Source organism: Zonotrichia albicollis, chromosome 3 (assembly GCF_047830755.1).
Source record: "Zonotrichia albicollis isolate bZonAlb1 chromosome 3, bZonAlb1.hap1, whole genome shotgun sequence".
Classification (NCBI taxonomy): domain Eukaryota; kingdom Metazoa; phylum Chordata; class Aves; order Passeriformes; family Passerellidae; genus Zonotrichia; species Zonotrichia albicollis.
The window spans coordinates 48,191,320-48,219,098 of record NC_133821.1 but is presented as its reverse complement, the minus strand read 5'-3'; the positions used below and the strand labels follow the sequence as shown (position 1 = coordinate 48,219,098).

Genomic DNA, 27,779 nt, shown 5'->3' with positions numbered 1-27,779 from the left:
ACCTCTGCTGCTTCCCACCCAGTGCCATGGCTTCAGCTGCTATTCCAAGTGAGTGATACCTACACACATCTCTCGGTTTCTGCCATTTTTCCATCTAATATGTCTTTTCTCTCCATCTCATTTGGCTCACCTTTTGGATTTGTCACTACCACAGTCTCATCGCTTGCTCTCTAAGACTGAGCTACTGCATTCAACTCTTGATCCTCTTTACACCACCTTTTTTTTAGTAACTGGAACTTCGCAGCAAACTTTATAATCTTGTAACTTCATATGTCTAGTGATATGCCTCTCTTTCCTTCCTATGCTATACCTGCCTGGAATATCTCCTAACCACCTTCTTCCCTAACTCAGAGGTAATTGGGATTCATGAAAATTCCTCAGTTTTTTCTCTTCTGGATCATATAACTTTAGCATTTAAGTTCTTGTCATAAGGTGAATATCTCTACATTCTTACACATTTGAACTTACTGTACAGTAGGCAAGTGAAAGTCATTTATTTTTGGTTCAACAGCTGACATAATGAATGAAGAGGAGGAAAATAGAAGGTACTTAGTCAAAACAAATTTAAAGGATTTTTTCTGTCAAAAAAAAAAAAAAAAGGTGTCATTTTATACAGAATTCAAATTTCTCTTCCAGACAGCTTTTATTTAATTCAGAAAGAAGATTTGAACCCTAGTGTTCAGGATCTCAGGTACATGTGGAAGTTAGGACTTCTTCCATCCCTTGGAAAGCTTTGATTTGCTTTCAGGGAATATGCCTGTGCTCACTCTTGTGACCTGAGAATTGGGAGCCAGTCTCTACTGCTCTACTGAAATGCAGTTCCACAGTTTGCAACAGCAGCAGCTGAACAGATGTCCTTGCATCAGTTACAGCCTTGATGGCTGTTCCTTTAGCAGGAAGAGTTTGCATTTGAGCTCCACAAGGGTCAGAAGAAACTGAATGTTTATCTCCGGCATCCAGTCTATTCACACTGATCCCCCAAATACCTGCTGGAAGATCCCAAACTTCCAGCAGTTTGTAAATACAGTGCTAACCCCTACACTGTGCTCATTCCCCCTTCTTCATTGAATCTTATTGTGCTTGCTTTCATATCATTCCACTAACTGCAGTCTTTCTTTTTTTCTCCCCATCTCTACTCCAGTTTAATTTTGTATGTAAATTGTGGTGCACTGATCCATGTAGAGGTTTCTTACCTAAATATTTTCTTCAAACAACTGTTTGTACCCAGTTTTCCACGACTCTAGAGGTGGTTGTATTTCTTGTCTCCTTGGGTGCTCCTGTGGTAACAAGGAGCTGGTCCTCTGAACTTGCTCTTTCAATTTGATCAGGGGCCAGCAGAGAAGCCCAAAAACTCAGGAAAAATAAATTAGGGGTGCTCCATGGAGAGCCATGTCAGTTCATCACTTTTTAATCTGTATTTTAGGTGACACATTTGTAAGTATTTTTACTAGTCCAATGAGTACTACTGGTTTCATACTGTAAGTTGTCTAATTACATTATGGGACTAATTCTTGGAGTTTTTGTACATGCATAATATATATAAATAAAGTGCTTAGTCTACACTATGGACTCCACTAATAGCCTCCACAATCTAATTTTGAAACACACAGATGGTTATTTGATTTATAGGAGCAGTAAAAACAATCTGACTCCAGAAAGTAGATTTGCTTTCCTCAGAGACTCTTACATGCAGTTAAAGAAACAAGTAATTGAATTACATTTCAGAGATTTGGGCTTTACATCTACTGTTATACTTTTGTCCAAAGTTGTCTGCAAGGCTGCTACTGAGGAGATGCTTTTAGATGGGGGGGGGAGAAGGAAAATAAAGAAAACAATATCCAAAGTGTAAAAGCAACATTTAAACAGCTCAGGGCATTCATGGTGTAACAGGGGGATTGGAATAAATGACCTTAAGATTCCTTCCAACCCAACCATTCTATGACTCTATGATATTAAATCATAATTTGTAAATTAATTGACACAGCCAGGAATCACTGTGTTCATGAAGTGTGTTTTGCAGGAGTTTTGTGCATTCAGGTGCATTTCTGTTTTGTTTTGGTATCTGAATCTCAATGTAACTGAAAAGACTGCAATCTATAATTAACCTGTTATTCCTGTGTCAACCCAAAGTTTTCATTTACATTACCCTTGATTTACAACATCAAATTATTGAATTTCCACTGCTTGAAAACCTAGTATCATTCTAAGACTCAAGGGAAACCATCCCAACCTGGAAAGTGGAGAGCAAGGAATAAATGGTTACAGTTATCCAGCCTCCATATCTGTGTCATACTGTGATTTATAATCTAAGGGCCCTGACAAGTGGTTACTAACAAAGGTTACACAAAAGAACTTCATTCTATGGTCAAAACACCATAAGTAGAGCTTATAAGTAGAGCTTTTTCCGCTCCAAATTTTATTCCTTGAAAAGCATGAATATGGGCTGACTGGGACAATTCACAATTTGAGGGGAAGGGTCACAAAGTGATGTCGTCTGCAGAGGACAAACAGAATGCTTTACAACTACCTTATTCATATACCTTTAGCTGTCTTAGCACCAATTTTCTAGAGTAAATTCTATTTATGAAGCGTTGGGGGTTTTTCCAAATAGGCATTGAAATATACAGTTCTGGAGGAATCCAGCAACTATTTACCAGCCTGTATTTCTGAGGACCTTATTGCAGTAGCACATAAATGCCTGACATGCTTTGTCTGGAAGCTGCTTTCTAGCAGCCGTAGATGGCTGGTGATTTCTGTGTAATTTTATGCCACTCATTACCATAGCATTTGACTTCCTCATGACTATTAATGGATTTTGGCTCTTAACAGTACATTGAAATCAGCAAGTATCATTCTTCCTCTTTACAAACGGGCAACTGATGAGAAGCTTAGATTAAATGACTTACATGAAAGCCACAGGATGGCTGTGCTGCTGCCAGGAATGAAATCAGGTGCCACGAATGCCAGTTCCATCAAATTTCCCATATATTATACTTTGTGAGAGGTTTTTCCTAAAAATAATTGGGGATACTTTCTTCCTTGTAGCATGAAGAGCAACTTTACACATGATGAGTGCATCTCTAAATAGGAGGTACACTGATAAAAATTGAGTAATAGATTCTGTGAAATACTTTGAATGGACAGGAAAGCTAGATTAATCTTTCAATGACAGCTCTTTACATGTTAGATATCTAGCCTGAGTTAGTTTTCTCAGCTTCAACCATAGCACTTCCATAGGGTGATTGATCTTACCTATCTTAGACATCATATCTAAGTCAGAAAAAATGCCCTCCTTGAGATCTTATTTCTCAAGGAGGTGCTTATTCACTTGGAGCCTTGTTTAAGCTAGATGTTTAATTTTAGATGAGATGCTCATTCACTTGGAGCCTTGTTTAGGCTAGATGTTTAATTTTAGATGAGCTAAAATTCTGTGAGGTGGTTCGCAGTCTAAGCTATTTAGATACCTAATCCTTGGTTTTAAAATTAGCTTTGGGCAGGTGAGTTAGGATCAGAATTATTGGAACTAAATCAGCTATTGTAAGATTGTCACCTAATTTCAGGTGCCATTATCTAGGAAGTTGTCTGATCTCTCATTATTTTTAAAACAACAGGGCACTTGAATTCTCAGTTCTTATGCAGATTTACAAATCTAAGGAGTAAAAATTAATTTCATCCCATCTCTCCTGTTAATTATAAAAGAAGTCTTCACAACCCGTGCAACTATAGGCATCATCACTGTGGAAATTCAAATTAATAAATTCTACATTAGGTCTCCAGTTAAGAGGTGAAATAAACCAGTGGATGTTGTGTGCTGTAATATCCTTAAGTATCTCATCCAGATATATGATCAAAACACGTCATGGGCTCCAAAGACATTTAAGGGCTCCTGAAAACTGATTTGATTAATGGATTGCTTGGGTTGGTTACATGACTCTAATATGATATGTATGGCTGTGGTGTATAGGAAAAAATGTCTTTAATAGATATCACTATATGCAAATAGTTAATTTATAATTCATTATAATAGTTCTGGTCCTGTACAAGTTTTTTATAAATGCACCCTTTATGTAAAGTGAATAATGTTGTTTCACGTCACTGAATAAAGAATATAAATCCACGTATGCTGTGTAGATTTTGCTATGGCTCAAACATGTATATGTTTTGCTACTTTGTGTTTCAGTTGGTTGCTGGGCTTTAATTGAGCAGGACACAAGGAAAAAGAAATTGGAAAATTACATTAATGTATCTGGACTTTGAAAGTAGAAAACAGGCTGGTAACTAGATATCAAGATATGCAAATGAATTTAGCAGGATCTTTTCTGGATCATTTTTTTGGCTGTTATAGTATGAAAATCACTGGGGAGGGTTCCATACTGATTTGGAATGAGTCCTGTGCTGAACCAGTATAAAATGTTTCATTTGTTGGACAGAAAACCAACAAATGAAACATTGCTGTCCACCTTGCCAGTAGGCAAACTGGACATTTACATTCTGTATCTTTGCCTAACAAGATTTTTTTTAAAAAAAAAAAAAAAAAAAAAAAAAAGGACATGAGAGCAATCTCTTCATGCCCTTTTAGGCTAAGTTAATGGCTGGAAAGTATATTCTTTTTTTTCCATCTGAGAATTTTTAATGTAAATGCTGACAGAACCTCAGCTACAGAGTCACTGGTGTTTGCCTTCTTAATGAGAAGCTGTTAACAATCCCACATGCAGCACAAAGTTCCCTCTTAATAGGGTAAGACAATCACCATCCTCACCTTCAGGTCCAGTCTGTGCCCTGAAGAAAAATTAGGCTGCCAGAGAGTTTTGGAGCTATGGTTACTTATATTTCTATAAAGGCCAACCAAACGACTCAGAGCACTCAACACGTATATAGTGGAAGGATCACAAACTTTTCTGAAACTTGAGAGCATCCAACAATAAATATTTATGGCATTAGTCTGGGTTCAAGCATAATAATAACACAGGAAAACATCCCTTGACTTCTTGAGCCCCCACATTCAAGGAGACTGCAGACATGTCTTGCACATTTCTCAAAATACTATTATTTTCCAAATACAAGATTCTTAAGTCTTCTTAAGAATTTCTGGCTGTCGTTCAACACACTGAAAGATATTTTGAAGTCTTATTGTCCTTTTAGATTTTGCTTTTCTTTTCAGAGGTTATTTGGTGTTTTCATTAATTAACAAAGTTGAATAATTTAAGTTTGGGTTAATTTTTTTTCTGTGATGCAAACTTTTGTGTCTACATGTTGTAGTCTTTTAAGAACTCTTGCATTATTTTAAGAAGCAGTTTAACATGTTGTGACAGCATTCACTGAGGAATCTTGAAATGTACCCAAAAGATGTAGAGCCTTCTTTGTAATTTAAAATTCTTTTTTGTATGCTGTGTGTATGAGGTGTTGGTCCTAAAGCTTCCATTTTCCTCAAAAGATTTCTTTGGAGAGGGGTGTGGATTGGAGAAAGAATTTTTTGTTTGCTATCCTCCCAAAAAAGGGAACAGGATTTTCATGAGCCATTATGGGATAAAATCTTATGAAGCACTAAATATTGTTGTGAGTGCTGTAACATAAAGTTCTGTTTTGTTTTTTTAGCACTCCATAAAGTCTACTCACAGAGAAAATTCATACCTACTCCCTTCCTCTTTGGCCTTTTGGATTTGCCTGTTTTCTTTGGGGTTGTTAGGACCAAATGCTTTCATTTATTTCCCTCCACAGTAGAGCAGATTTATAGGTGAATCTGAAGCCTGGTTTACAGTGGTTATACAGCCACTGGTGTGGAACTGCCCCAACACAGAACCCTAGAGTGGATGTGATTTACATGTGCACAGCATGATTTGTACTAGCTCAGCTATCTCTGGCTGAAAGCAGGTTAAATTAGACATGGGAAAGTTATTGCAGTGACATCAGTCATTTTAGAGCAGGCATTTTTGTCAATGAGAATGCACTGAGCATGTTACTTAATATTGCTGTGTGTCAGTGTCCCCCATCATTAAAATTAAGGCATTTCCATGGCCTTTTAGGCTATCAGGATGGAATTAAATGAAAATTGAAAAAACTAAAGAAAATGTCATGGGCGACACAGGAAAAAATACATCTAGTATTGAAATGAATTCATATTAGAGAGTTATTATGCTGATCAGTTTAATGATCAGCTTGCTTTTAAAATACAGTTGTCTAGGAAAATTTTTACAGCCCTTAAGGTCTAAAACATTACACTATTTCTAGCTATAGATCCCTAAAGGGTGTTTTTTTGTGTGTTCTCTTCAATCTGTATACAGCATTTATAATTTCTCTGTTGGAATATTTTTATTTTGTTTACAATAATTTTTATAGTAATGTAAGTCCATTTGATGTTACTTACAGAAACAGTCTGCTGTTTTCTTGATTTTAATATCCCACACAGTCTTCTGGTGGTGCAAATGGCTGTGAGCCAGGAAATGATGCACATGATGTGAGCTGGAGCAGAGTGACACCCCATTTAATAACACTGCAAAGTTTTAGACTTTTGACAAATAACCTGAACTTAGTATGTGAGACATTAGGACAATTGACTGGATTACATGGAACAGAGACAAACTCAAAGATTTGGGTGTTTTCTTTGCGTGCTGCCAGGATTTACAAGCAGTGTGTTGTGTTGTGTTGTGTTGCAGTACAACCGGTACCAGCGCTACGGGGCCGAGGAGTGCGTGCTGCAGATGGGAGGAGTGCTGTGTCCCACCCCCGGCTGTGGGGCAGGGCTGCTTCCCGAGCCAGGCCTGAGGAGAGTCCTGTGTGAGCCAGGCAATGGAATAGGCTGTGGGGTAAGAACCTGCATTTTCCTCCTAGTGGTGTGGGAAATAATTGATGCTGCACAACGAATGCTAAGACAAAGCGTGAAAATGTGGTTGGCTTTTTTATCTTTCATTGGCTCTGAATTGCCCTTCCCACCAGGGTGGGATAATGCTGCTCACCAAACAATTTAAATATAGCATAGTGGCTTAGGAATGATGACTTCATCATGGAGAATGTGTCCATTCCATAATTCTTTGCTTTATTTGGTTTAAGAAGTTGTTGAATAGTTACAGTAAGAAATTGAACTGTGCAAATGAAAATCCAAATGCACTCTGACTTTCTTCTCCTAGAACTCAGCAGAAATGAACAGGATCTTAAGCAAACCATTCATTATCATATTAATTTTTTTTACAGAAAAAGGAGAGATAGAATAGCCTGTTTGTGACATTGTAGCAATATTTCTTGTGCACGTTAAAATACAGGATGAAAAGAAATATAGAAATATATTTGTTTACTTATGTTTGTTTTAAGCAAGGGGAACGAACAATTAATGGTGGATTTGTGGAAAGCAAAATCAGATGAAACTTGAAAATACTTTTGCTAAGAAATCACATCATATGGGCCATCGACATTTTTGCAGTAGAATAAGCAAGTACTTGACAAGAATCAAGCTTTGGGGGAAATAGATGTACATAGAGATAAATCTATATATAAAAGAACCTATTAAATGTTCTGTCCAGGTGACTAACTGGTGTTTGCACTATGTGAGTGTTTCCATGGTTGGCATTACAGCAGAATTCCACACATACTATGAGAGAAGATAAACTATCTATATTTGTAAAATACTAGGGTACTCTTTCTGCTTTTTTTCTTGTGGAAAATGCACTTTTTATTGCAGTTTTGATACTGCCCAAACTGATGCCGTGGAAGAATAATAGTTTGGTGAACTAGGAAGTCTTGTCTTCTTTGAGTAGGTTAGCATCTGTCGACCTTGGTAAGACTTCCTATCTGTCCATGCAGTGGTGCATGTGAAACAGAGTGCTGCCCAAATTCCCTGAGCAGACATGGGGCTATAAAATAAAGCAAATTCTGGGAAAGTAATAAGAAACATGACTGCATAAACAAAAGGGAATGCCTCTGGATTAACTATTAGGAATTGATTAAAAAATATAAAATCACATATAATTTTTATTCAGGTCTCTGCCTGGAAGTGGTGAAAATAACACTGTATTTTGCAGCTTCATTCATCATCATTCTGAATCTGCAAATGCTGTGTAAATAAAGTGTACGTAGCGTAAAGGATTGATATATTGCCTGGTTTAGCAAACTGCTCTGTTTCCTTCTAAGGACTCTGTGCTTTGTAGTGATCAGATCTGCAGCCTTGAGTGTAAGCTCACCCTTTGTTTTGAATTATGTGATGTCTTGAACATTACAGAGTACAATTCACTTAGGCTGAAATGAGAAGCAGGAGACTGGTCCGGAAGCCAAATTTTGGTAACATTAAGGTCCTTCCTCAGAATCCATAATGGAACAGAGTAAAAATATATGCCTTTGGATCTTTCTTTTCACCCTAAAAAATGGTAACCTCAAGGAGGATTTGTCACAGACTTCCTGTGGTAAGGGTCCTAGCACTGAAGTCAAATGCTGGCAATAAAGTTGGATGAAGGTAAAGATCCACCTGCAAGGACACCAAGACAGTTAGAAAAACTATTTATTTTTACTCTATTTTATGAAGTCATGTTCAGTGTTTTCTATTCTTAAACTGTTCTCCCAGTGGTTTCTCCCAGTCAAAACCTGACCTTTTTCAGTATGAAGGCCTTCCACTAATTTTTATGGAATCCAGGAAGATCCATTTTAGAGCTCAGTACTGCCTCATGAGTATGCAGGTGATTTACAAGCTCAAAGAAAGGGCCAAGATGAGAATGCCCCTATTACCCATCCAAAAAAAGGACTACAAAAGATGTCTTGCATTATTTAACCTGTACAGCTTAGATTAGAAATACATTCCTTGCTGAAGCTGGTGACCAAAGAAATAAGGAAAATAATGTGAATCTGGAGATACTTTTTGAATGTCTACATCATTCTTTAGGCTGTACTTTGGTTATGTAGAGTCTGTTTTGGGGTGTTTGAACCTCTATCTTTGGTTAAATTTAATATTGATAACAGCAGAAGTTATATCCAGCATCACTGGTCTGTTAGTCACACAAAAGCCCTTGCAGAGAAATAGGTGCCTATTGAACAAAACAAATTGGTTGTTCAGGTCTGTATTGGTATGTTAGGGTGGCTAACAACTGTCAAGTAGCTGAGGATTTTGATTTGCTGATGAAATTACCCTGGGGAGAGAGGAAGGGCAGGCAGTCAAGAGAAAGTCAAGACAGTGAATGAGAAGGGATTTCAGCAACCATTTTAGAAAAGTAAAGAAACCAAAAAGAGAATAAGGTAGCCACCAGGGAATGAAGCAAAATAAATATTCCAATATTCAGAGAGATAACCATGTGAGGCAGTCCCAATCATGTAAGGACTATGACCAAAACTGAAGGAACAATGAGAAATAAACAGGTGACTGAGCCAGGCTAGCATGCAGACATTTTTGATTCCTCATTTTCTTACTTGTTACATGGAATGAGAAACTAGAATCTCTTTTGCAGAGGAACTGCCATTGGTATCAAAGGTAAATGCGAATCTCCAGGAGAGTGCATATAATTTGCTAAAAGGGCCTTTGGTAAAGTTAAAAGATGGATTTTGCTTTGTCTCCGGAAATTTGGAAACAGCAACATGCAGGGCCTAGAAACAGTTTGGGAAATGCCTACACAGAACTGTACCAAAAAGATGAGGAAAGAGGTTTAAATATAAGCATTCCCATATGTACCCTCTGCAGTCAGGCACTGCTATCTATTCAGACTTTGAGAGAAAAAAAATACCAAGACAAAAGGTTTATTTTGACTGAATAGAAACATGCAGATATCCTTTTAATGATTATGGATAGTCCTCACCTAAAGCCATATTGTGGTACCACTGACTGACTCTACTGATGTCTAATCTTTCATATTTTTTATTATTCACCATAAACTTATTAATTGATTTACTAAGATATTAACATTATACACTATTCTACCTCCATTACTATGCATCAGACTTATGTTACTAACTTCTATTGCTCAGCTATAAAATCCTGACATATTTAATACTAGAAAACAGCAACAAAACATAGTAGATATTGTACCAGCTGGCCTAGGTAGAGGAAAGGCTGTGGTAAACAAGACATACAAAAGCTTTATGAATAAAACATTTTTGTCTTGTTTTACATTATACTGGCATATTATTTACTACACATTAAAGAAGCTTGGAGTTAAAAACAGGTTAGAATAGATCTTTGAAAGGGACAATACAAGTTGTTTCTTAAGTGTGCCTTGGTTTCTACACACACAGCTCAGTTGCCTTGTAAAGCATTCCTTGTCAGTCTCTTTCAGTGGAATAACTGACTGATGTGTAACTGCATCCCAGATTTTGCTCCACAATGTTGTTGTGCAGCAACAATGGTAAATGTTTTGCAGCAGGCAGTATCAGTTGACCTATCCCTTGGAATGGAGTGAGAAGGGAGATACAGGATAGTGGAGACAGAGCCTCTGCTGGTCTTTTCCGCTTGAGTTTATTCATTCCTAGCATAGCATATATAAGCATGAAGAAGAATGTATTTCCACAGATTGGCTGTTGTTTGATTATCCCTGGCTGGGAGACTGGACTCTTGAAGGTCCATTGAGGTCCTGACATCACTCTAAACTATACTAAGGTCTGGGTGACAATTTTAAAGATCTTAGGAATAAGCTGTGTTAATTGATATTTTATTGTTCTTCTTTGAGATCCCTTAATATGAAACTCCAATCTGCAAGGGGGTACTCAAATGGAGTGTATTAAATGTGCAAAGATAAAGTAAATTTTATAGTTTTGCAAAGGGAGCACAAAATTTGGAGTTATTTAATCTCTTTTACTGTTCCATAAACATAGTGCATTGAAGAACATGAAGAGATGTGTTCCCATCTAGGACAGGTGAAATTTTAAGGCTGCAGACTATAAGAGGCCCCTGAAAAAATTCAATAGATATAAATACCATGTCTTCCTTATAAATAGAATTCCTAGGCTGTTGTATTACATAAAACAAAATCCCTAAGGCAATTTCACTCTACCCAGCAATTTTTTCTCATTGATTTCTTCTTGCATTCTTCTTCCATGGCCAAGGAAGCACATGTCAAAAGCAATTGCACCATATTTGTAGGATTAATAATTGTCTGCCTTTTCAGTAAGCTTAATAGAATAGAGGACACTAAAATAGTTACATGAGAAGTGCAATACATATTCCTGTTGTTTGCAAAGTTGGGGGATTTTGTGATTCATCATCGTGCACTCATGCATGTCCTAGCAGACGCATTTCATCTTCAGTAATGTCTTTGTAAAACCCAGTGATTCACGTGTAGGCAAACCCCAAACAATTGGGGAAAGTCTTTTGTTTTGAGGAGACAAATCTGAATTATAAAATTTCCAAGCAATGAGTTCTTATCCACTTCTGATAATTCAAATAATGATTTTGTTAGTCGTGTATGTCCTTCTAAACTTCTGGAGTAGAGTTAATTTAGGCTTTTATATGCCAGTTGAAGTGCTACATGAATGCACCTATACTTCCTCTGGAATCTGAACCAGCTTGCAAATACTGTTTCATATATGTGAAAGTGTGCAAGAGTTTTCAAAGTAAAAAACAGTTTCCACATCTGGAAGTTAAAAAATCTTTTATTGTGAAGTTCAGTTTTAATGCAATGCATTGTCATGATCAACATGGATTTTCTCAAATTCCTCTCCCTCTTGAGTCTGGTTTTATCATGTTATTCCATTTATAATATCTGATCAAAATGTTTAAAAGTCTGACTAACCTCAAAGACTTTATTTTCAAACAAAGATGTAGGTATAAATGTGTGGTTCAGGACTTGTAATTTGTTTCTCTGTTGGTAGGACCAGGAGAATATTCAATGTATCTAAAGAGAAAATAGGCAACTTTTAAAATAATTTGAGATATAAAGATAGTCAAGATGAGTAGTGGTAATTCAAGACAACCTTTGAAGGTACTGGCACTGAAAAAATCTTTTCAATTTTATAATCAGATGAATAAAAGGTCATGGGTGAAAAAGGGCTGTTTGTACAATGATCTGGATTTTTCCCTTAGTTTTAAGATGGAAATGGAAGTTGAAGCAGAAGCAGAAAATAGAGGCTCCACAGTTTTGAAAAACAGAGGAATAATGCAGAAAACAAGACCTTGAGACCCCTATGTCATTTGCAAAACAGTAAAATGGAAATAGGAGATTGCTGCTATCTAGTAGCCGTCACAAAACTGAAGGGTTACTCCTTGTTATTACATTTCAGGTATCTGTCCTTGTTCCGTATGTCATTAAATTTTTGCTTTTAAGAGAATTCACCAGAAAGATGTGACCATGGAAAAGGCAATAGTTGAAGATATTGCTGCGATTAAGAAACCAACTCACAGCAGGAGTGTTTCATAATATTGTATAGGGAGTGTTTTCAATGGGAATGAAAATGAGACAGACATTTTCCATTATTGCTAAATGTTGAGTTGCTAGCACTGTGGCTCAAGCTCTAAGCAGTAATCATGCATTGCTTTCTTCTATTGAGTGGGCACTCTAGCCTTTAGAAAGTGGAATTCCATCTTGTTGACACATTATGCTTCAGTAGCTGAGCACACTGTTCAATTGCTAAAATATGACAGGCTGACCAGAATTTTTTGGATTTGTGGGGGTTTTTTTTGGTACTATTTTACATTGGTTAAAAATAACTGTAAAAGCATGGCACTTTTTAAGATGTAGAATGTTAATGTTTTAATGAAGTGTTTACCCCAGAATTGCACTGTGCAATTAACCAGCTATGTATTGCTGCCAAGGTGCATTATTTCCATTGCCCATGTCTTACAGCACAGGGCAATTCATTGATCTGATATGAAACTCAGCTGTTAGCACTGAGTGGATAAAGCAATCTAGAGAATGTTTCCATTTTTAATAATATGGATCACATTAATTCACAGGACTAGCAAAAGAAAATAAATACTTTTTATACAGAAAACAAATCAATTGCTTGCACTTGGTTTAATAGTAAAAGAATAACTGCTTTTTCCTTTACATCTCAAATCATGAAATACTAGCTAGAAAAATACAGTTAGAAAATATGCGAGTGTCTTCCATTCTACGTGAGCTAAAACTGAAATTTTATTAGTTTCATCTGCTAGATGTCCAGAATATTATGGGATGACTCATATCATATGATAAAATTCTGTATCCCTTGATTTATATAGGTTATAGGTTTTACCTGACTTCTGCATCATGCAGACATCTGGAAGATGGCTTTGTACTTACACATTGCAAATTGAAAGTGCAGTGTCTTCAGTTGTTTTTGCTTGACTTATTGTTTTGTGGTCTACCTGGTAAAATTTAAAATAATTTACAATCTGTCATATGTGTTCTATGACAGGTTCAAGGAAGCAGAGAAAAGAGGTAGCTACCCAAAAAGAAGCTGGAAGATTATGTTCTTTGTACTATAGAGATATCACAGTAAGAATAACACTGTATTTGCGTCAGGGAAATTGTATTAGAGAAAATTAGGATAAAATCAAATTCTTACTTGTAAAGATAAGTCAAACCTGGGCACACAGACCCAGGAACTAGAGAGGATAAAACTGATGTCTGTGAATGTAAACCAGCTCAGACTGGGATTTGTAACAATTGTTTTGCAGAGGATAAATGCTCCCAATTCAACCAATTTGTCTGAAATAGGAATGAGCTAAAGTTGCAATCATTCGAGACCCATTTTAAATTGAGGGGTGAGATAAAATAGCAGGTGGGTTTAAAAATCACATCAGCAGTTGATTTTAGGATTTATCAGCTAACTCTTAGTCCTTGTAAACTGTTAGATCAAACAATCCCCTGAAATGATGTTAGGGATTTTCATATTAGGGATACCAAAGTGGGATTTGGGATACAAATTAGAGATACTCAACTTTGTCACTTGTTCAGTACTTAGATTCCAGAGCCAAAGATGCCTGGGCTTCCATTTTCTTCACCTGTGGAAAGAGAAGAGCATTTTACAGTAGATCCAACGCAAAAATGTGCATAATTTAATATCCATAGCTTGCTCTAAACTTATTTTAGCTCATAGATGTGAAAAAATACCTCCAAAAAAGTACCTTCTCTGGAGAGATTTCTGCTTTTAGGAGTCCATTGAGTGAATCATGTTGTCATGCTCAGGTCAGGATAAATTGATCACTGAATTTGAAGGAAAGTCAAAATTTACTCTCAGGGCTTATTGTCAGAGACTTGATATTCTGTGCCAGAGTTGGTGGACAAGCTAAATATCAGCTGCAAGAATTTCGGGGGCATTTCTCACCTAGAAATTCTTTGTTATTTGAAGAGCCACAGGCTTTGATGACATCTTTGTCTATTTTGGACTATGCCTGTGGCACAGCACAGTTTAGTCTCTTGACGACTGAAGTGCTCTTGTCTAATTAAAGTAATTGGGCTCCATGTAGCAGGATCTGGGTGATGTTTAATGGCTTATGATGCTCAGGAGATTATATTAAATGAACTCATAATTCTATCTAGTCTTAAGTATAATGGAAGTTTATGACTGGAGAGAACTTGCAACTACTTTTTTCTTACTACCCCTCTCCTCTTCAGTGAAGTGCCTAGAACTATGTGTGACAGTCAGGGGACAATGTATTATCATGAGGCCCATCAGAAAAGACATGGGGTGCAAAAATCAGAAAGAAGGAAAAATAAACTGTTAATGGGATTTGCCGATTAATTCTGCATGTACAAAAAACAGAGCTCTGTATTCTGTCTTCATACTTCACTGACATACAGGATAAGATTATTCTCCCTCATTTGATGGAAAGAAACACTTTGCACATGATAGAAAATTGTAGTCATTTTAAATCAACCTGTATTTTATTCAGCTAGCAGATGAAAAAGTTCTGGTTATAGTAGCCTGTCCCAGGCCACAAGAGGTGCCTGAGCTTTCTTGCTTATATATCCTGACTGCATTTTCATAATCAGTAAGACAAGTGCAAATGAATTTGTAAATTATCAAAACTAGGTGTTAGTGGAAGATCTTATATGAATAAACAGATCAATCACTGAATCACTGGAGAGGGAACAATAATGCAATCAGGACAGGATATGCTGCTTGAGAATGGCAGCCACCAAGAGCAGGATTCTAATTGTGCAAGAAGCTTATTTGAGCAATTTTCTAAAAAAATTCTGTATTTGAACAGGAAAGAGAAATATGGGCTGAATGCAGGAAATCACTTATAAATGAAAAGGAAAATAAATATGAATCAAATAAGCCTATTTATTGCCTTTTATATGAAGTTTCATATGAAGACCTCCTGAGGCACTTAGGATTGTATTATTACATTATTGTAAAAAAGCAGGAGGTGCTTAATCAATGCAAAATGATGGAGTAAAAAGCTAGGACCAGAACAATAAGACTTAGATTAAAATGAATCTATTGATTGGCATTTTTAGCTTAGCCAGGATAAAAATTCAAAGTTCTGAATGCTAAAGAAGAGTTTTCCTCATTATGTGGCTGGTATAATTCTAGCCTGTAGCCCAACTCAGAAGTAAATCACAAAATTCATATCGTAAAATGATATTCACGCAGATACTGAAAAACCATGTCTTTCTACTGCTTTTGTGGCACTTGTAATCTTCCTGTTGTTGGATGTCACAGTAAAAAGTGTAATAGAGATTTGGGAGTTAAGTCTACTTGGTGTAAGCACAAATGTGAAAAATGGTAGTTTGTGTCAGTTTGGACCTTACAAATAATGACACTTTTTTTTACTAAAAGGACTACTCCCGATTAAAAATGTGTGCAAGTTTTTGTATTTCTTTGTTAGCTGATCAAAGAAATGCCCAAAGAGTGTCTTTCTCAACTTTACTTTGACTCTGCAAATGTATAAAATCTCTGTTGGTCAGCCACACTGTTGGTTCATTTTTGTATGACTACAGCACCATTTTTCATATGGAGGGCATAAAATGGCAGCTTAGCAGGACTCTGAAAGTCTTTGTGATAAAAAAAGGAACAGCAGAAAATGAAGAGTACAAGCGTACCATAGGGATGGTATTGTGCACTGACATTTTCCTGAAGAATATTTCTTTTGCGATGACAAACAAGATACTGTGCAAAGCTTCCCAGTGCTCCTCTTGGGTTTACAGTTATACAGGGTTCCTCACTGGATCTTTCAGGAAAAGCTTTTTCAAACACATTACAGTTACAATAGTTTGTTGGTGGAATGAAGCAAAGCTACTCCTTGTCCTTTCACCAGTACAAGAGAAATATTTATTTTTCATTGCATTACTTTGTTGCAATTACATTGTTGCATTACTTCTATGTACTATAGAGGATCCAGATTGACTGGATACTATAATGCATCTCTCTGGGCTATGCTCCATAAAGAGTGGGATGAAACTGGTATTAAAAATATTTAAAGTATAGCTAAATGTAGTTCTCATACAAAAAATTAATACCTTTTTAAAATAAAATTAAGTAGAACAGAGTTATTCTGAGATCAATTCCCTCACCACTAGCATTTCAGTAAGCTATTTAATAATGATGTCACATGCAAAACTTAATTATTTCAAAACCATTTCAAAGAGATGGCAAAGCCACTATTCCACAATCAAAGCTGATTTTGAAGTGCTGAAACAAAGCTGATTTTCAATTATCAGAGTCAAAAAAAAAAAGCATCTGAAAACTGTCCTGATTGCTGCAAAACTGCTGTCTTTTTAAGTTGGATAACTGAAAACAAATAGATAATGCTTGTGAAATTTCAAACAAAAATCCCCTTCTAACAAAGCATAAAAAAACACTCAGCCTGAAAGAGAATATCTGGGAAAAGTTATAAGCTTCTGACAGTGAGTTTAGAATAGAAGTTGCTTCTCAACTTTAACAATTGCATTAAGGTCACTAAGCTATAAAAAAGGAAGTAAAGAAAATGTTGCAAAGTCAAGGGCAAAGTATGAAAATAAAATAAAATGAAAATATAATGACCAAATTAAATAAAAGATATCCCTTACACAGTAATAACATTCAGAATGAAAAGCAAGGACATAGATTTGGAGAACAGTGACCAACTGTAATTCAGTGAGAAATAATAGAAAACCAGAATGCAGTATGTGCCCATAAAATCTCATGAGAGAGAGAAGTAAAAATTTCAATAAGGATAATAAAATATGTCTTTGAATGGAGGCCTTGACTAAGGGCAGAAAATCATGGGTGGATAACCAAGACTCAGTTAACTCCATTTTATCTTTATATTTCACAAAAATAATTCATGCCACTTTTTTTTTTTCCAAAAGCTCTGACATTATATTGGCTGACAATCACTACCATGATAGCAAATCTATTCTACTGACACTTATAAAGAATAAGTGAAGGGATAAAGAGAAAGGCTTAAAGGTACTGGTGGCTCACTTATTGAGACTAAATTAAATGAGCAGTAAAATAAGCTGGTAAAACTGGGCCTTGTTTTCCTTAAGAAATATCAAATAGCAGTATGAAGTTTTGTATATAGCTCTGTCATTTTTATGCCAGTGAAAATGCTCACGTATGTGAAATCAAATAATGACATTGATAAGTCTCTTATGCACACCTGAAATTGTTGCACTCAAAAATATTGAATTTCAGACCACGTCTAAAGCTAGTGTTTTTATTAAATATAGTCAATATAGTCTGCAAACAAAAAACAGTTATGAGGCATGTTCTACAACATTCTCATATATAAAGAAAGCATTGTTTTCTACTTACTTTTCTCTTCAAATTAAAGTTAATGTAATTTTTTTTTTTTTTTTTTTAGGGAACTTCCTGTAGATCTCTTAAACATGCTTTTTGAAATTCCTTAGTTTTTAAGTAAGGATACTTTTGTTAAAATCTAATTGAGCAACATAATTCTGAAAAAAACAAAATAGGTGAATAGTTGGATATACCTGTTGTTGGCATAGACTTTCAGTGAGATTTGACCTAAATCAGAAAGCTGAAAACTTAAAAACCACCAGGAGAATGAAACCGAAATGTACAAGTTCCCTCTGAAGATGGAGTAAATAGGACAGTGAGGGCAGCCTTTAGGTGAGGTGTGAGAAGACAAGGTGGGAACTCGCTGATTACTCAAAATCTCACCGACGCAGCTCCAATATATTCACTCCTTTTACTTGACTTAAAGAGGGAGAAGTTGCTCCTCCATTTTGTGGGAACAGCCTGGAAGGAGACAGGAACATTAACTTGCCTTCTCTGCTGGGAGCTGTGACTTTCTGTGAGGTGGTACCACACATTAGATTGGTTGTTTGACCCCCAGGAAGCAGATTGAGATGAAGAACACCAGATAATAAGAGGGATGGGTTCTCCAGAGATCCCAAGCAGGGTATGAAAATGCATACTCTATAAGAAAAACCTAGAATTTATTACATCCTTGGCTGGGTGGCTCTGGCATAAAGGAATAAAAGCTGAGGTGAGAGTATGTGTGCCTTGGCTGCGTGTATTCAGAATTATGGGAAAGTGCCTGCCACACCTTTGTAGGAATGAACAGGGAATTGGGATGGTTACAGTAACCTGAGCCAGTGGGTGACATCCCTGTCCATGGCAGGGGATTGCACATAGGTGATGTTCAGTGTCTGCCCCAAGGCTCCCCATTCCCTGATATCATGAGGTGTGTGTGGAAGGTGTGGAAGTTGCAGTGCACGGGTGTGAAGGGAGCAGGGGTGACTGCAGGTGTGTACAGAGTGAGGGGGTTGTTAAGTGGGTGAAGGCTTCACAAAGATGATGTGTAAGCATCAATTGTATAAAGAGTGACCTAGCTACACGACCATGATATTTTACATGAGTTCCTGGTCATTCCAGATTTTTTTTTGTGAATGTATATTGATTAGACACCAGATTTTGTGTTTGCCAGTATCTACAGGTATCCTACTTTAAAATCCTTTTATGCTCACAGGAAGGTTTTCTGGGCCTGAAATATTTACCTAAATTTATTTGGGAAAATGTTTTTAAAATGTTTTAGATTTGGAGATGGGAAAAAATGTGGCTGCCAAACAGTAGCATTGCTCTGAGCTAGAAACCCACTATATCCTGCTATCAGAGGAGTGACAACAACTAGTAATTGGTGAGTTAGATAAATCAAAGAGGAAATAAACTGTACAATAAATGTACAATGCAATAATAGCTTTTATATGCTGCTGTGGTTCTCACCAGTGGTGTTTTCATAAAATGCATCACAAGCTTTCAGTGTTCAGGGAAACACATTAGTGTTTTTGAATTGTTTTTATTATAAGCCATGCAAATAGTGTTTGTCCCAGTGGGGTGTGACATTAATTATTAGCAAAAGATCTCTTGCATGATTTCAGTCCACACAGAATGAACAGTTCAGTCTTTATTTTCAGAGTGTGACATATAACTATTCAAAACTGCATTAAAAACCATTTAACCCATGCAGAGTATTCCTGCTGAAGAGGCGACACATGGCAGAAATAAATTGCCCTAATAACATTTGCAAAAGTTTTGTGGTTGCAAAAATGTTATCAGTGGAATTCAAACATACTCCCCTTCATTATGCTTCAGAAAAAAACTGTATTTAAATTCTTTCATATGAATGACCAGTGGTCAACTCCTGAAATACAAAAAGGATGAATCTTTTAGAGACAGATTTTTCTAGAATAAGTCCCCTAGACCAAAGCAAACAAAAAAATCAGTCAGACAAAACATACTTCTGGAAGCTAGGCAAGAGGAAAACAGTGACTCCTGAAAGGCAGGAATAAGCATTCTTGTCTAACTAATAAGAAATCAATTCTAAGCAGAAAAGGGAGCTGATAAGTCAGTAATGAAATCATAAAGTCACAATGGTAAATTATCTTAATGTAAAGGAAGAATAGGAAGGGTAAGGTGAGGCCAACTTGCTTGAACAATTAATGTTTTTATGACCTGAAAAGCAAGAAAAAATGAATGCAAAATGTAAGCAGGTTGTATCATTTTGTATAGCTAGAAAACAGAAGAAACACAGGGGCAGTCAGAAAGTGCAAGTATGAAATAAAATATTTTTAATAGAAAGTCAACCAAATAGTGTTCAGAAGGCTTTCCATAAAGAAGTAAGAGAAACAGTAACATGAAAGATAAGGAAGCTTTTGGTTGAGAGGAATCTGTATCATTAAAATGCTTCAAGAAGGCAAAAGTGTTTATCTTTAAATCTAAATTTAAAAGGTCATGCCTGCTTAGATGGTTAGCAGAGCTAAAACCAGTAAAACAGAATTTAAAATACCAACTATAGTGGAGAAAGGACAGCATACAGACACATTTTTGAATGCGCTTCACTTGATGAAATTTTTTCTTGGAGGAATGGCTGAAGAAAATCCAGAATATTAATCATCACCTGTAAGAACAGGGTAAGAAAGATTTTGCAGAAGGCAAAAGTATGAAATCTATGTCTAAAAAGAGAAAAAACCACCATCATCTGAGATTTACAGACAAGTGGTTTTAACTTATCCTGGGGATAAAATGTAGCAAATAATTTAACTATTAGTAATAAGAAAGAGAACAGGAGAATAAAGTTTCAGGAAGCGTGGACCTAGAAGGAGTTTATCACATCAATCTAATTTACTTTGCCAGAGTAACGGGACTTGTGGGTAGGAGAGAGGTTGGTCTTGTTTTCTGTATTGAATCCATCGAAACTTCTCACATTTTTTCTTTTAAAATTCAGAAAGGTGAACTTTGAATACCAGACTAGATGATCGTTTCATTAGGTGTGTGTATAATTACTTGGAAAGCTGTGTATAGATGATTTATCAGCATTTCACAATTAAAGCAGAGAATTGCTTCAAATCTGTCCTGAGGTTGATAGATTTTAATATTTTCTCAGATGCCTTGAAGAGTGATTATTAAGTAAGGTTATTAATTTTGCATAGTATATGTAGCAGAGGGACAGAAAACAGTTTGGAATTCAATAGCAGTTCAGTAAGAATAAATGTAAAGTTTCTTATGTAGACAAGTTCAAACAACTGTATTTTAAGAGGAAAAAATGCATAGAGAGACAGCAACAGGGCAAAAGTTGTTCTGGGAGCACAAGCTGATCTTAAATCAGCAGTGTGGTAGTATAGAAAGGAAAAATTCTGGAATCCAAAATAACACAGCAAGGGATCAAGAACAGCCCTGATTTCTTTTCTGATGTTATTGTTCAGTTGAGGAAGGAAGATGTCCATTTTAACATGCTTCTTATCCAAACAAGGGCCTTTTTTTCTGGCCTTTTCCCATTCCACTTGATTTGGAAGTTAAATTGCTGAGATGTGCCATCAACAATTTCTTCATGGCTGCTTGACTTCTTTGCTGTAGAAGTACTGAGTCCCAAACAAAAGCCAGCTGAAACAGATAAAATCTAATAAGTGCAGTATTGCAGAATGCCTCTATGCTGTCAGCGACTAGCACACATAAACCTAAGGAGAGCTCATACCCACAGAGTCTGTCTAAATACTGCTTTACAGAAAGCCTGTCCTAGCTCAGAGTCACATTAGTTCTTTCACCTCTCTTGTGAGTTCCCACTGCCAGCATTTGATTAGATAATCCCTTTTCCTTCAAATAGCTAGCTGCTGATGAAATGGCACTGCTGATGCTTTATGATAACACAGAATAAACTAGCCGCCGTGTATAAAATCACTGTAGACATTTTATGAGGAAAGAAACATTGAACTTAACCTTTAAAAAAGAAATCTATCTAGTTCACACAGTCCAGTTTCAGAGCTCTGAAATGTTTGATCCATATCCGAGTTCTTTGAACAGTCTGGAAATGACACAGGAAAGTCTGCTCTGTAACTGGTCCCATTCAGGAACTGATTCAGTTGAAAACGTTCATGGAAATTGTGGGATTTGAGACATAGCATTGTGTAAATGGCAGGAGATTGTCCATCTGCCTGTTCTTTTTTTCTCATAACAAAGGTCATTCACATTTTGTGCCACATAAATCTTGCAATTATTTTATTGTATTTCCCCTTGACTGCATATTAAAGTGTGAAGGCAAGTCATCGTCGCTGAACTCCAACCTTTTAATGCATAGTTCTTCAGTGCTATTTTCTCCTCTGTCCTTTGGACCAACTTGTTACTTGTAGGTGTCTTTCTCAGATTTGAAGATGCATAGCTGTGTTCTGGTCTGTGTGTAGGTGCGTGTGGGTTTTCCATGCCTTGAATCTATCATTTGTCTTGTGGTTTCACCCTTCCTTCCTTCCTTACCAAATTCTATAAAAAACGCATTTGAGATAAAGCCTCCAGAGCTGTTATCAAGCAAGTATTTCAGTTTGTCTTTTCCAGGTATCTTCAACTAATTCTGTTTTAAAACAGAAAAATAATGTCAATTTTTTAGCAAAATTTCATCTTTATCTTAAATCTTTTGAGAACAGTTAGATTCATTTAAATCCCTCCGTATTTTATTTGTAGTTTATTGGGTCTTCAGGATTTAGCTATTCATGTAGCATTTCTATTTCTTGTGTGTATGTGTTCTTTTATCTTTCTTTGTATATGGTTTATTTTCTCACCTCGTACAATCCTCTGAAATGCAGCACTTGCCTCAAGTCTTATTGCTGTTTTTAAATAACTCTGTTCCTGCTACATTCATTTCTAGAAGACTTTTTTTTCCACAGTTTCCCCATTTTATTTCTTTGTTAAGATTTAGCTGTGAATTTATATGGAGAACAATACCTGTGTACACACTTCAGCAGAAGTTGCAGATTGGAATAATTGCAAGCACCTGAGAGGTATTATTCATTTAAAGGAACTCCTGTAGTATAACTGTGTTCTCTATGGCATTTTACCAGTGATATTTTTATTTTATGAATAGCATAATCCTTTTCGTAGACCCTCCTTTTATTTTGGAATTCAATGAACAGTTGCAATGACATTTTTTCTTTGGTTTTTTTATGTATTGCTGCTTTTCAGATTTCTGTAGCTAAACCTTTCTATTTGAATATGTGGAAAAGATGAGTAGGGAAAAGTATTAGGCTTTTCATATCTGAGTTTCCTTCTCATGTGAAGTTTATTCAAAATAGTCTCTTAAACCAGGTAAAACAAAATTGACAATCAAGTTCAGTCACACCATTTATTTAATCTGTTTTTATATTAAAAGTATAGGAGTTTATGCCATAGCCAAAGGGAAGTTATCATAAATGGAAGTTGAAGAAATATTTGAATGACAGCATTCAGAATAGAAAATGTCATTTTTCAAAGTTTCTTCAAAAATTTAAGGTGTCTTTGCATACATGATACCTGTAAACAGTTGATATAAATTGCACAGAAATATTAAGAGCAGAAAAACCCCTTTATCTTACTGGTACCAGAACAACTAATCTCATTATAAGCTAGAAGTATATTTAGGAATTGAGTAAAATTTTTAGGTTTCATATTGACTCATACATTTGATTGTGCCTGGAAAAGCATATTAAAGCATTAATTTTTCTCAAAAATCTGAAAATATTTTCATTTGGTATTGAAAGCATGGTTGTGTGGCTTGCAAGCAATATGCCTATAATATAAACTTAGCTTCTGAAAATATTTGTTATTAATATTTAATGGCATTATTATGTCACGTTATGATTATTTCTGATGTAGTAGTCGTGATTGGTATTTTAAATCTGAATCGTCAAGCAGGTGGCAAAAGCTAATGGGAATTTTTGCTGGGAGTTATCTTTTCCCCTAAGATCACTTTTAGCATTGGCTACCTTCATTCTTCTGGCTGGCTGTCTGCTTTGTTTGATATTCTAAGCAGTTCATGGAAGTTCCAATTTCTTTGTAATGGTAGCACCTCCTGGCAGGTAGTTTTTCACTCAGCTGAGCAGCGTCTTTTCTAGGGAGTGATTAACTGTTCATATATGGCCTTCTTTAGATCTGATATCTCAGGACAAGTTTTGGAAAACTTCCTCCCTTTGTACTCTTTTAAACCTGAAAATATCATATGGTGAAGAAAGGTGAAAATGGACATTAAAAAGCCAGCATTCGAATTTCTATCTTGCATTTTGATTTATAGCTAATATGTTTATCAAAGTAGCAAATCCTACCCTTCCAGACCACAACAGGCAGAGTCAGATGAAGCAAGTAGGTTATCCAGTTCAATTTCACCAGCATGTAGCCCAGTTTAGCTGCAGCTGTCATGTCTTTAGAACTTGTACTGAACTGCTTAGCATTTGATTGTGGATCAAGGAATTGAAATCAGTGACCTGCTAAGTGTGCAGTCAATGAGATTAAAGGGCAGGACTGGAATAACTTCACAAGTTAACATTCTGGTTTTATGCATACAAGCAAGCTCTGTAAACAGCTACAGAGAGATAAGAATGGCACAAGATCATTCCACTGAAATACTATTCATTAAATTTAAAATTCCTGATTGACATTATTAGAAAAATTCTGTAAGTGTTTCTTAAAAATTGTCTGAATTATTTCATTTTTCAATGTGGGCCTGTCAGCAAAGGAAAGTGCAAGATTTTTTACTGATGTCGTGACTTGCTCCATCACAAATTTGGAGTAAGTGAGTACCGCTTTGATTTGTTTACTCAGAGAGTTGTTTCATTCCATGTGCTTTGAAACAAGGGTGAAAAAGACTTGGCAGTATCAGCTGTGTGGTGTTGTCTGTCATATATAGTGTCATTTTAAATGTGAAGATTAGTCAAGATTCAGGAAAATGGTTGTTGCTGCTTACCCTAGAATGTTTTAACAAGCAACTGCTTGGTTTTGTTATACAAAAAGACAATTTGAAGAAGAACTGAGCAGAGCTCAGAGAATATAAAGCAAATATCTAGACATTTCCCTACCAAGAAGGAAGTTGTTAGCTTTTATGACATAATTTCACAGGTGGTTAACTGTGTAGCTTCTAATATTTGGATGGGGGTTTTTTAATTATTATTGCTCTCATATTCTTCTTAATGCTTTGGGTCTTGGGGAGAGGGGGGTTTCTTCCAGTCACTGCTTCCACAAACCTGTATTCTCACTCTACCCAACATCAATTTAAAGTTAGAGAGCCCTGACTGACACCATCTAACACATGTGACACGAGAGACCAGAAACGGCTTCCTGCAGGAAGAGCCAGGGAATCCCATTTTTAGCATCGCAGTCAATAATTGTCTACATCCTCTTTCTTCTCAAGAGACTGCACAGGTCTCTTGCATCATATCGTGGCTCCGCAATGGACTTGCAATGTACAAAGCCACCAGAACATCCAGCCTTCTATTTTCTTGTTTTAAATAAGAAAATTGTAAGAACTATAGAGAATTGTAGTCAAAAGGATCCCTGTCCAATTGCACTCCTGACAAAAGTGTTTGACCCCCCCTGCAGCTGCTGGTTTTGCCAGAGTAGAGGTTATGAAGACATCCTAGAGTTGCTTCTGGAACTGGCGAATTGAAAACCAAATAATGATGCTGTTTCTGTTTGTCCCACCTGCATAGGGAGCACAGAGGCACCAGTCAGAGGAGGTACCCTGGAGCAGGTCCCCTGAAGGCAGAGGACAAAACTTACCCTCAGCACTTCTCTTAAACCCCATGCTCACTGAGAAAATTTGAAGTGGTCTATCTAGTGTGGGTCAAGCCTTTCTCAGGGAGCAGATCTCCCTGTCATGTCCTCCTGATCCTGGTTAGATGTCTGGACACATGATGTAACTCCACACCTGCACCAAGGAGCACACAGTGCTGTGCACGGGGGACAGTTTCAGAACATTTGGCTTCACTGCTGATGGAAATGTTTTGAATATCAGAGTATTTGTGAGAGAGAGTTGATCAGGGAATACTTTTTCTAAAGCATTCTTGATCAAGATATCTAGATAAGGAGTCATAACTTTCCTTTATCATAGAGGAAACACTTCTGTTTTCCATTTAAGACACACATTTGTTCACTCCCTTTCTCTTATAGTCACCCTTAAGTCCCTTCCAACCACCTAAGTGTTTGACTTCCTTCTGAAACTGCCTTTTAAGGCACTCTGACTGTAATGCCACTTAATCCCAAAACATCTTCCTCAGACTTTGAGGATGTTTTCTTCCTAAAGAAATTCTTCCTGAATCCTAGTCAGATTCAGAAAAAGTCTTGTTTTCCCCTTCATCAGATGATTCCACTATTTATCCCTCTCTTCCCAAATACATTCAAACAATCATTGCTTCACAAAACTAACTAAGCCTTACAGGAAAGCATGTGCTGGTAACCCAGGGAATTCCCAATCCTTGTTTCCATATAGTTGTAGAGACTTTGCCCCACTACAGCACACACTGTTTTCAAAGTATGAGAAGTTCATGTTATTCTCTCCTAAAAATTTGCTGCAGATTGCAATGAAGACTGTATTCTTCAAAATAAAAGCATCATGACTTACAGATTTTAAAAGCATCCACAATCTGAACTGGCTACATTTTTGTTTTGAAATTTGCCTCCACCTGAAAATGAAATGCCTGCCTATTGTTATTCCTGTCTCCTCAAGGTTTTCTCTCTCTTCTTTCCCTGCAAATTTTGCTGCAGTTCTCTAGAGAAATGAAGGGCCTTTGAATTGAAACTGATGCTCCTAGACAGTGCAATGCTGTTGTCATCTATGCATTTACATTTTCCATTCTCCTTGGCTTGGCTATTTACTAGAAATACCAGCTTTCTATAGCCTTAAGACAGAAAGAATGTCTTACACTGTGTACTTCTAGAAGCTGTTCCAATGCCCTGTAGGGCATCCTAACTGTTGTCCTAAATTGAGATGACAGTGTTGCTCATATTAAATTGCCTTCTTGCTTGGCTTGGCATGCTGGGATCCATATCTATTAAGGCAGGAGTGTCCAAATGTCCTGCTAGGAAAGCAATTTGTTCCTCAGTAGGGTGTCAGGAAAGCAGCTGGTCTAAGAAACTATCAGAGGTGATCTTAGGGGCAAGTTGTGTTTTTCTTGATTTAATGGAAATTTTTACTGATCCATCTCCTTGCCTGTCCCCACAACTTGTCAACAGGGCAGCACATATCCGTCTTCAGCCATCTCCTTTGCCTCCCTACAAGCCTGTCATAACTCTCTTGTGGAGAGACAGGCTTTCACACAGCCTGAGCCTCATAATAGACACTTCGACAACAGAAGACATGTTATTAATGGATTTTTTTTTTAATGCCCTACAGAGACACAATTTCAGAAAATTCTTGCTAAGTACCAGTTTTTAAACCTCCACTTAGAGAGAGAGACTCTCACAAACTGAGGTTTATTTTTGTCCCTCTTCTCTTTTTGCACACGTACCATAAAATGCATTTAACCCCTTGAATAGCTTTTATCAGTTTGCCTTTTTTTCATTTATATTCTAGATTAGATTTTAAGTCAACTAATGAAAGAGAAATGTGAGTTTTCTGGAGTCTCATTCAACGGCTTATTAATGTTAATGTATGTTAGCTTTTGTTTGAGAGAATTATAATGGTGCTGACTACATTTATGAAGCTAGACTATGGTAATAATTTTCTGGTGATCTTAAAACAAGCAGAGTACCAGTAGGGTGTGACAGCCTATATCTTTATGTCTGTAGCTGCACCACAACATAAGTACAACATGAGCTGTATGATACAATTTGGTAATAAATAAGGGGTCTGCATGGTAAAGCAGACTTATGAATTACGTCTTCTTTAAAAGTGCTTAAGGGCTACACATAACTGTAGCAAACCTCCCTTAGAGACCATTATTGTTATGTCATAGCAAAAATCAGAAGTTCTGTCAACAAATTTTGGAATAAGGAGCATGTAAATGGTCAGTGAGAGCTAAAATAATTTTCTTTCTCAGATGCAACAAAATAGTTTGAACTCTCAATGTAATGAGATTCACCAAAGAAAATAGCCTTAACCTTAACTTACTGAATTGTGCCTCAGTGCTTCCAGATGTCTCTTAGGACTGCAAAAGCTACATCATTTTTCAGAAGGAAGCTGTTAAGAAATAGTTTATAAACATTAA

The 27,779-nt window shown here is 36.5% G+C and overlaps 1 protein-coding gene across 1 annotated transcript in view; it reads left to right on the top strand.

The window, feature by feature from the left end:
• The window catches only part of PRKN (parkin RBR E3 ubiquitin protein ligase), a 678,920-nt gene that overhangs the window by 562,798 nt on the left and 88,343 nt on the right, over nucleotides 1-27,779 (top strand). Inside the window, exon 9 of the mRNA XM_014266682.3 lies at nucleotides 6,654-6,803. Within this exon, the coding sequence (XP_014122157.1) occupies nucleotides 6,654-6,803 (150 nt within the window). The remainder of the gene's footprint in view (nucleotides 1-6,653; nucleotides 6,804-27,779) is intronic.